General features: G+C 34.7%; 1 protein-coding gene across 1 annotated transcript; it reads left to right on the top strand.

Annotated features, from left to right (window-relative positions):
* The first annotated feature begins 3149 nt into the window (after positions 1 to 3149).
* On the top strand, positions 3150 to 7700 carry LOC139844680 (potassium transporter 6-like). Its single transcript, XM_071834905.1, has 7 exons — positions 3150 to 3459; positions 3545 to 4031; positions 4305 to 4358; positions 5374 to 5634; positions 5713 to 5765; positions 6127 to 6250; positions 6344 to 7700. The coding sequence occupies exons 1-7, from the start codon at positions 3421 to 3423 to the stop codon at positions 7645 to 7647; spliced, it is 2322 nt and encodes a 773-aa protein (XP_071691006.1). The 5' UTR covers positions 3150 to 3420; the 3' UTR covers positions 7648 to 7700.
* Positions 7701 to 10122: the final 2422 nt, after the last annotated feature.

The raw sequence follows: 10122 nt of genomic DNA, 5'->3' as shown, positions 1-10122 counted from the left end.
AATTCGATTTGAATATCTTTAGTAATCATGTATGGAACCCATCTGAAATCATCAATGAGATTCAAGTAAAAAGCTTTCAATGAATTTCATAACTTTTCAAGAAAATCACTCTAGAATAGCATCAATGGTTAATCAACCCAAGCTTCTACATTCTACTCTCAAATACAAGAACGAGCATCGGCTAATTACTCATCATCAACTTTTTAATTCGTTTAAAGTATTCGTATTACATGTATATGCTTAGTTGTAATTTTTTTAGATTTCGTTTGGAGATCACTATGCTGCTACTATGTACATTTTTATATATTATTTTCACATAATAATAGAATCCTTTTGCTTTTCAGAAGAAAATATTTAAGGAAAGTACCTCGTAGATGTGATACCAATGACTACTTTCGTATCTAAAATCAAGAATTTGATTTTAAAATCTATAATTTTTTCAAACCTTAACTTTGTAGCCATTAATAACGTGAAAAGTGTGACAGTTAGTAAATTATAAAGTAAGAAGTGTGGTGCAGGTGGTGGTGTTTCTGCGCAGCCGGGGATGTGATCGATGCAAGAGCAGTTTCTCAGATAAAGAATATAGATGCTCTTCTCGTGGATGGTAGTGGATTATCTTCTGGTCATGTTGCGGATGAGGTACGTCGCTCGCTTCCAATCTCAGTTCTCTTAAAAGGTATTCTTACCATTCTAAATTGGGTAAGTCGGTGACCTACGAGCAAGTCGAGGGAAAGTTTCAAAGGCCGATTAATATGGATATAGTTAAAAAGTTTCCTCTGATGCGAAAAAGGATATGGAAGTCGTTAAATTTTGATATGTTTGGCGTTTGTTTGTGACGGGTTTACTAGCTTTGTTTGTGATCTTTGTTAGTATATGTTGTTGTTGTTTAGTTTAATATGATTTGGTTAGCGCGATGCTTAGTGACACAAAACGTTTGTTAGTCGTTTAGGTTTTGAGATTTTTTTGTTTGGAGCCTTGTCGGTTTTTCTTGTATCATCTCGATTAGACTTTCATGTTTGATGAAAGGGTCTCTAATTTATAAAAGTTCTCGTTATTTTTGTAAAAAAAATTAAATTATAAAGTATTTCTATGCATGTTATAGTTAAAAAGATTGTGAAATTATTATTATTATCCCTACATGCTAAAATGTGTGGCCAGATTCGTCGTTTCAGTTATATCGAATTGTCATTTTGATTTTACGTTCACACTACAACCGGTCCCTCAACTTCGGCTTACTTTACACAACGACCCCTCTAGTTTTCACTTTTTCGGGGGTAGAAAACGTAATTACAGATTCGTCGTTTCAGTTATATCGAATTGTCGTTTTGAGTTTACGTTCACACTACAACCGGTCCCTCAACTTCGGCTTACTTTACACAACGACCCTTCGAGTTTTCACTTTTTCGGGGGTAGAAAACGTAATTATATAATGTTATTAAAATAAAAGAAACTATTTCCACCTGAATTTTTAACGGGCCCGATCTTCTCGCTCGATGCGAGTTAAATTTTTCCGAGACCACCGTTCAACTCGAAAAAATCTGATGAACACAACGCGACGAATTATACGCGAAACGGACATCGTTAAAAAAACACTAAATAACGGGCCCTATATTCTCGCTCGGTGTGAGTTAAATTTTTCCGAGACCACCGTTCAACTCGAAATAATTTTACGAACACAACGAGACTAACTATACGCGAAACGGATATCGTTAAAAAAATACTAAATATTTCGGGATACATATACATACATGTCCACCCTACATGCTAAAATGTGTGGCCAGATTCGTCGTTTCAGTTATATCGAATTGTCGTTTTGAGTTTACGTTCACACTACAACCGGTCCCTCAACTTCGGCTTACTTTACACAACGACCCCTCTAGTTTTCACTTTTTCGGGGGTAGAAAACGTAATTACAGATTCGTCGTTTCAGTTATATCGAATTGTCGTTTTTGAGTTTACGTTCACACTACAACCGGTCCCTCAACTTCGGCTTACTTTACACAACGACCCCTCGAGTTTTCACTTTTTCGGGGGTAGAAAACGTAATTATATAATGTTATTAAAATAAAAGAAACTAATTCCACCCGAATTTTTAACGGGCCCAATCTTCTCGCTCGATGCGAGTTAAATTTTTCCGAGACCACCGTTCAACTCGAAAAAATCTGATGAACACAACGCGACTAACTATACGCGAAACGGACATCGTTAAAAAAACACTAAATAACGGGCCCTATATTCTCGCTCGGTGTGAGTTAAATTTTTCCGAGACCACCGTTCAACTCGAAATAATTTTACGAACACAACGAGACTAACTATACGCGAAACGGATATCGTTAAAAAAACACTAAATATTTCGGGATACATATACATACATGTCCAATAAACAACTCAATCTACTAGATACATTAGGTACCAAACAACGTATATTCAAATTCGACCGCGCGTTGAATACAACCGCAACAACGCACGCTCGAATTTTTTTTCTAGTTTATTACTATTAATTAATGGAATAAAGTCGGAAAAATCACACAACTGCAAAGTATACGTAAATTGTTCTTTCCGTTTATTTCATTAATATAATCATTTTTTGCTTTCCAAATTTTTTTTTAAAGAAAAATACGTAACTCAACATTCAACAACACAAGAAATTTCTTCCCTCAACGAACATGTGTTCCCCCCTTTACACAAACGTGTTAGTTGAGATCATTTTCTGATTTGACCCATTTGAATTAACTTTGAAACTATTATCCCACTAAACAATTTTTTACTTTTTCTAAAAAAAATACAGTAGAATATTAAAACTTCTAAAACAAATCTGTAAATATTTACTACTACTAAAGAACTACCCAGATAATAAATTTTATTTTAACATAACTGACGAGATCTTAAACGCAAAATAAAAACTTGAAATATCCTTTTTTGTTCATATATTTCATTCACCAAAAATCTCTCTCTCTCTCTCTCACACTCTTTCATACCATCACGCAATTAGTATTAAAAAAATAGTTTTTAGCTCCAATTAAGCACTTGTTTTTATATCTTTTCGTGTTTGGTTCGTCGTTTGATGTTAGTTCAACTGCTTTTTCAGTACTTATTCACATTCTTAATTAACAAACTATTTTCTCCATCCATTTTTTTTCTTCTTTTTTTGTAAATTGTCATATGTTGGTGCTAAGCAACCAACTTCCGAGTATTTTATTTTATTAAATGTTATTGTTTAATCATAACTAGGGTGGGTGGTTATCAACATTTTAGGTAATATATATTAATATTAATTAACTCAAGTCTCTGCTTCCACCTTTTTGCATCAAGATTTAGCCATGAAATTGCAGTTTCAACTCAATTGGATTAATTTCTCCCAATGGGTCATTGGCTAATTAAGTTAAAGGTGGCATCTTTATTGATTTGAAGCAACTTACAATGGATCTGGAAACTGGGTTTGATAAGAATCATATAAAGGTGAGATGGGTATGATGTTATTTGTTTATATAAAGATTCTTGAAAAATACCCATTTGAATTTTATAATTTTTTTTTGGGTTACAGAAACAGTCATGGAAGGCAGTTTTGACATTAGCTTATCAAAGTTTGGGTGTTGTTTATGGGGATTTAAGTACATCACCATTGTATGTGTTTAAAAGTACTTTTGCAGAAGATATTCAACATTCAGAGACTAATGAAGAGATATTTGGGGCACTTTCTTTTATTTTCTGGACTTTGACTTTAGTCCCCTTGTTGAAATATGTGTTTATTGTGCTAAAAGCTGATGATAATGGTGAAGGAGGCACATTTGCATTGTATTCATTAATTTGCAGACATGCTAGGGTTAGTTCATTGCCTAATTGCCAATTAGTTGATGAAGAATTGTCAAGCTATAAAAAGGAAATACCAAATTTAGCCCTCACATCTTTTGGGTCAAGAATTAAATCTACTTTGGAGAAACATAGAGTTTTACAGAGGTTTCTGCTTGTGTTGGCTCTTGTTGGGGCTTGTATGGTCATTGGTGATGGTGTTCTAACTCCTGCCCTTTCAGGTTTTATTTTTTATTAATTCTTGAATTCTTGATTCTTGATTGATTGGTGTTTGCTTGTTAAAATTAAAAGTTATGGGCTTTCTAAATTAGTTTGTCCATTATCAGTTCATTTCTAGGTTTAACTAGATAAAGATTAAATTTTTAAGGACACATGAGGTTGTTTTGGTGACAATTCATTCGATTAAGAATTTATATGTTTTTGGGGGGTTCTGTATAAGTTTTACGTCTTATTTTTCACCGAATCGAACGATTGACAGTTGTGATGATTTGCAGTATTTTCAGCGGTTTCTGGGGTGGAACTTGCAATGGCGAAAGAGCATCACAAATGTAAGTATATCCACCATTGCTGGCATAATTATAGACTTGTAGTTGTGTAGTTCTGTAACAAGTTATTTGTCTTTAGTTTCTGGCATTTAGCATGGATTGAATTTTGTCATTATTGTCGGGCAAATGGACCCTATTTTGAAAACGTGTGAACGAAACAAGTTAAAACTTCTCTTCAAATAAAGTAGGTTGATTAAAGAAAGAAAAACGAGTCTAATTTTATAAAGCGTAGGCCAATATCGATATCCTTGTTATAAATGTTCTTTTTATGTGGGAGAAACATACTGAAAAATCCTAGGTTGAATCTTTTACCTTATTCAATATATAAAAACCTTGGTCTGATCTCTCAATTTTTATCAAAATATGTGACTGTTGCTTTTAATAACTTGTGATACAACTGTTTTTAGAAAATAGTAATATGTTATGTTGATATTGCAAAGAACACCAGTTTTGCCTTTAGTGTATAGTTGAATAGTTGATCAATGAGTTCACATAATAGTGTTTGCTTTTTGATGTTAAAGAAAAAGATGATTTTTTAATAAAGACTACACACTTCTGTTTGTTGATGAGCAATAACTTTTTTGAATAAACATCTATTAAGTAAAACCAATTTGAATGCGTGATGACATAGTTTATTGACACTTGATGAATCAGAATATGTTGGATAAGCAGTTAATTATAATAAAAGTTAGGTATTAGGTATGTGTGACTTTACCGACTCTTGATAATTAATTTTTATTTTTAAACTTCTCACTTGCCTTTCTAAAACTGATTATCAAATATTTTTATTCCCACCTTCGAAGAATTTATCGCCTAGTGACATAAATTTTAGTAATGGATCACACATCATCTACTACTAGCAAGAGTTCACACTACTTGAAAAAGTTATGTGGTTATGTATGTTAACCTCTGCATAACATAAGGGCCCACATAAAGTTACATATATGGTTATGTGGTTATGTTGTTAATACTCATAATGAATGATAATATGATTAAAAAAGTTGATATATTGTTGCAGATGTAGAAGTCCCGGTTGCATGTATCATACTGATAGCATTGTTTATGTTGCAACATTATGGGACCCACAGGGTCGGTCACTTGTTTGCTCCGGTGGTTATATTGTGGCTTTTGTGCATAAGTTCCATCGGCTTATACAATATTGTTCACTGGAACCCACACATTTACAAAGCACTATCTCCTGTTTACATGTATAAATTTCTCAAAAAAACTCAAACTGGAGGCTGGAAATCGTTAGGGGGCATCTTATTATGCATCACAGGTAAGCATTTTTTCGGCATTACACGTAACAAATAATTTTTTGTCGGGTAAATTTATCTTACTTTACTTTTGTTTCCAGGCTCGGAAGCTATGTTTGCTGATCTTGGCCACTTTTCACAGTTGTCTATTCAGGTACTTGCATGCACAACATTTTGTAGTTATGTGTTGAGGACTAGAGGTGGCAATATGGGCAGGTGTTTGGGTCAAAATAGGTAATTCGTACAGGCGGGGACTGGGGTGACCGCACACATATTTATCCAAATAATAAACTAACTTTTCTGAAGACACTTAGTAGACTGGAAATATTTGAGTAAACCGCTTGACCCGTTCCCGTTTTAGCTAATTTTAGTTTTGACCCGTTATAGATGAAACTTTAACCCAAATCGTCCCAGTCATATGTAAATGGGTCAAAATGTCCACCTGGAGTTATGTATGTAAGTATGTTTCTGTTTGCCATTTTCTTGATCTTAATAAACTTATTATTAATTGTCAGATAGCTTTTACGTCATTCGTTTACCCATCCCTGATTCTTGCGTATATGGGGCAAGCCGCTTATTTATCACAGCATCATGTTATTCAAAACGATTACCAGATTGGATTCTACATCTCTGTACCCGGTAAATTGCATTTGAACTAGGATATATTCCATATAATATATCAATAAAATAATAATTAAAAGTTCAAATTTTTTTGTTATTTGGTTTGTATAGAGAATCTGCGGGTCCCGGTGCTGGTGATAGCCATACTTGCTGCAGTCGTTGGAAGCCAAGCAATTATTACCGGGACTTTTTCAATCATAAAACAATGCTCGTCTCTTGGATGTTTTCCTCGGGTCAAAATAATCCATACATCATCCATATATCACGGTCAAATTTATATTCCCGAGATCAACTGGATCTTGATGTTGTTATGCCTAGCCGTTACCATCGGGTTTAGAGATACTAAACGTATGGGTAATGCTTCAGGTTTGGCGGTTATTACAGTTATGTTGGTTACTACTTGCCTAATGTCTCTAGTGATAGTGTTATGCTGGCATCAAAGTGTATTTCTTGCTATTGCATTTGTGGTGTTTTTTGGGATGATCGAGGCGTTGTATTTCTCAGCTTCTCTTATTAAGTTTCTTGAAGGGGCGTGGGTCCCCGTAGTCCTCTCGCTCATTTTCATGCTCGTGATGTACGTGTGGCACTACGGTACACGTAAAAAGTATGAATTCGATGTCCAAAACAAAGTGTCGGTTGATTGGCTACTGAGCCTAGGCCCGACTCTTGGTATAGTCAGGGTTCGAGGAATCGGGCTTGTTCATACCGAGCTTATTTCGGGCATCCCTGCAATCTTTTCCCATTTCGTAACCAACCTCCCGGCTTTTCATCAAGTTCTTATTTTCCTTTGCGTGAAATCGGTACCGATTCCGCACGTGAGCCATGAAGAACGGTTTCTTGTGGGCCATATAGGCCCACGAGAGTACCGGGTGTACAGGTGCATAGTCAGGTACGGCTATCGTGATGTTCACAAGGATGATGTGGAGTTCGAAAAGGATTTGGTTTGTAGTATCGCCGAGTTTATCAGGAAACAAAAAGACGTTTCTACCCCTGATGGGAATTCGGTTAATGATGACGAGGTTATGACGGTTGTCGGGACACCTTCCACACACCGGGAAGGTGTTCAAATGCGGACCGACCAACAAGATGGGCATGATGGATCCGAGGTTCAAGAAATACGAGCCACACCCATGAACCAGGTTAAGAAACGGGTTAGATTTGTGGTGCCCGAGAGTCCAAAGATTGATGATGGGTCCCGCGCGGAGCTACGGGACCTAATGGAGGCTCGAGAGGCTGGAGTAGCCTACATTTTGGGACACTCGTACGTTAAAGCCAAACAAGGGTCTGGTCTGATTAAAAAGATTGTTATAAATTTTGGTTACGAGTTCTTGAGAAGAAATAGCAGGCCGTCAACCGACTCTTTAACTGTACCTCACGCTTCAACACTTGAGGTGGGAATGGTGTATCATGTGTGAAAAGAATGACACTATTTTGTAAATGCTTTTTTTTTTTTTTATTTTTATTTTTTATTATTAGTCGATATGTGAAAGTTTAACGTCAACTGTCGTTTTGGTGGTGGTTGATATTCTGATATGTGTCGGCCCATCATTCCTTGTGGTGGTCGCTTGCGGCAGTTAGCTGGTTTTGGAAACTTTGAAAGAAGGTAATAGCAGATACAGCAAGTAGCTAGGTATAGTTTGTATTTTGGTTTTCACTCTTGTTAATTATTAGGATTACAAAAAGATACATATCTTAATCATGTTTTGTTGTAGTTTATTATATTATCCATATAAGAAAATATCCAAAAGATAATTTATTAAATTTGTCTGTATCATGTCAATTTTGTATACATTGTTCTGAACTTGACTCGTACAACTGGCCTGTGGTAGTTTAAAATGATAACAAGTTGCAGAAAAAGTTGTTATTGAGGGTTGAAGATGTTTCAAAACATGCTATAGGTACAGGACATCTAGTGGTTTTTTTGTTAAAGAATTTGTCATGTTCATGCGTTGCTAATACTTTATCCGTATAGCAAAGTATTCCAATTACAATGATAGTATGTACAGCCGGGAACAAATGAATGAATGAATGAATGATTAATCAAGTATATTTTGAATATCTTATTATATGAATTGTAAAGATGTAATTACCTGATTTTGTTTTAGCATGTTCAAATACCTTATTTGGTGCCACCACTTGTGGTGGTCATGTGAATGTCATAGTCATGGGGGAGTGGTATCTTAAATATGCTTATTTTCTGAAAAATATGAAGCTTGACTTCATTTACTCTATACTAACATAAGGTGATTGATATTGCCAGTCATATTTTTAATAAAGCTAATATTATGATGCAATAAGTACTTCTACTATATAGGTATTTGACAACATTTTATGAAGTAGCTGTAACTTCAATTATTTGAGAAAGTAATTAAATTAGAGATGCACGGATTAGAAAAGTAAAAACGCGGTTGCTTTTATTATAGTCGTGTAAGACTCGTAATATCAGTTTTCAATAGGTGGTGGTTGTATTATTTCTCTTTTGTGCCATGTCGCTTGTGATTACATTACTTAAGAGTTTGAGCCCGGTCTTCTTTTGAGTGGGTCGGGTGAGGAGATAAAATGGCTTGGGTCAAGTAAGAGAATATTCTCTCGTTATACGTATCGAGGGATCTTAATATAGGTTTACAAAGATTTAAAAATTGAGCTTTACTTGGCAAGTAATGGTAGGAGTTTAAAACCGAACATAACTCTTCAAAAGTTGTAAGGTTTTCTCTGTTCAGGTTACCCAAGAAGGGCGAGTAATTCGCTCTCTGACTGTTTCCAACCATTTCCTGGCCACTCCAAGATTCGAACATGAGACCTCTTGCAAAGATGTAAAGGGCTCCAACCACTAGGCTACCTTACAATGGTTCGAACACAACTCTTTCTGGGTCATAATTATAAAAAAGCATTCAAGAGTCCCATGGTGGTTTAATTGTGGGTGTTTTTAACTAGTGGCGGATCTAGAAATCGTAGTCACGGACTCACGGGTGTCACTAGTTAAAAGCTCAAATAACATTACACTCTCGAATGATGTCACTCAAAAAATCTACGTTATCCGTGTTGGAAATATGTTCTCGAGTTGGTTACGGTTCGACCGTGGTTTGACCGTGGTACATATATTCCGAAGATATGCCCATGACATTAAATAATAAAAGTCCATTTATCCTATTCGGTCACACACAAAGGCCAATCGTAAATTGTTTGATATATCTTCTAATCGGAAATTAATTTATTAATCATTAGTTAATGGTTTAATAAATTAAGTAAGTTTTTTTTATGTGTATACGTATACTTACAAATCTAAATATGTAGAGATTTGATTAGATTTTGCAAATCATATTTTATATAAGATATAAGATTTGATTTGATTTATAAAATATGATTTGATTTTGTAAATCTCGTTTTATATAAAGATTTGATTTTGCAAATCTTTCCAAATATTTATTTATTATTATTTGTACTAGATGTATTATTGTATCAATTATGTAATATATAATACCAAGTCTTGGTATTGGAAATGCAATGTTACTAAAGATACAAAACACACATACAAAAATGTTATTTCTCTTTCTCATTTTCAAGTAACCAAAATACTTGAAATATATAATTGGGTTCGGTTTTGGTGAAAATAAGGAAGAAGAAAAGATCCGTTAAGTAGAAGGTATAGATCGAAGCAAGGTTGGAACTTTGGGTGTCTACCGTTTAGAGGAACTCTTCTTTGGGTTTTTTCAAATTCGATCTTCAGAAGGCTACAAAGGTTGTATTCTAATCTTCTCTTATTCGGTTTCATTAATTTGTTTTGTTTACTAAAGTTTTGTACAATGATCCGTGGAAGAGTATGTTTTTTTTGTAAAGTTTTAAAAATGCTTACGCTCGTTTTGAATTTGTATCATACTCCAATAGTGGTA

The sequence above is a fragment of the Rutidosis leptorrhynchoides genome, chromosome 4 (assembly GCF_046630445.1).
Source record: "Rutidosis leptorrhynchoides isolate AG116_Rl617_1_P2 chromosome 4, CSIRO_AGI_Rlap_v1, whole genome shotgun sequence".
NCBI classification, from domain to species: Eukaryota; Viridiplantae; Streptophyta; class Magnoliopsida; order Asterales; family Asteraceae; genus Rutidosis; species Rutidosis leptorrhynchoides.
This window is presented reverse-complemented; position numbering and strand designations above follow the sequence as displayed.

What these genes read in the sequence shown, in the direction of transcription:
- LOC139844680 (XM_071834905.1), top strand. Translation starts at nt 3,421, where the DNA reads ATGGATCTGGAAACTGGGTTTGATAAGAATCATATAAAG. An exon ending in CATCTTATTATGCATCACAG is followed by an intron (nt 5,635 to 5,712) that starts GTAAGCATTTTT and finishes TTTTGTTTCCAG; the next exon opens with GCTCGGAAGCTATGTTTGCT. An exon ending in TTTCACAGTTGTCTATTCAG is followed by an intron (nt 5,766 to 6,126) that starts GTACTTGCATGC and finishes ATTAATTGTCAG; the next exon opens with ATAGCTTTTACGTCATTCGT.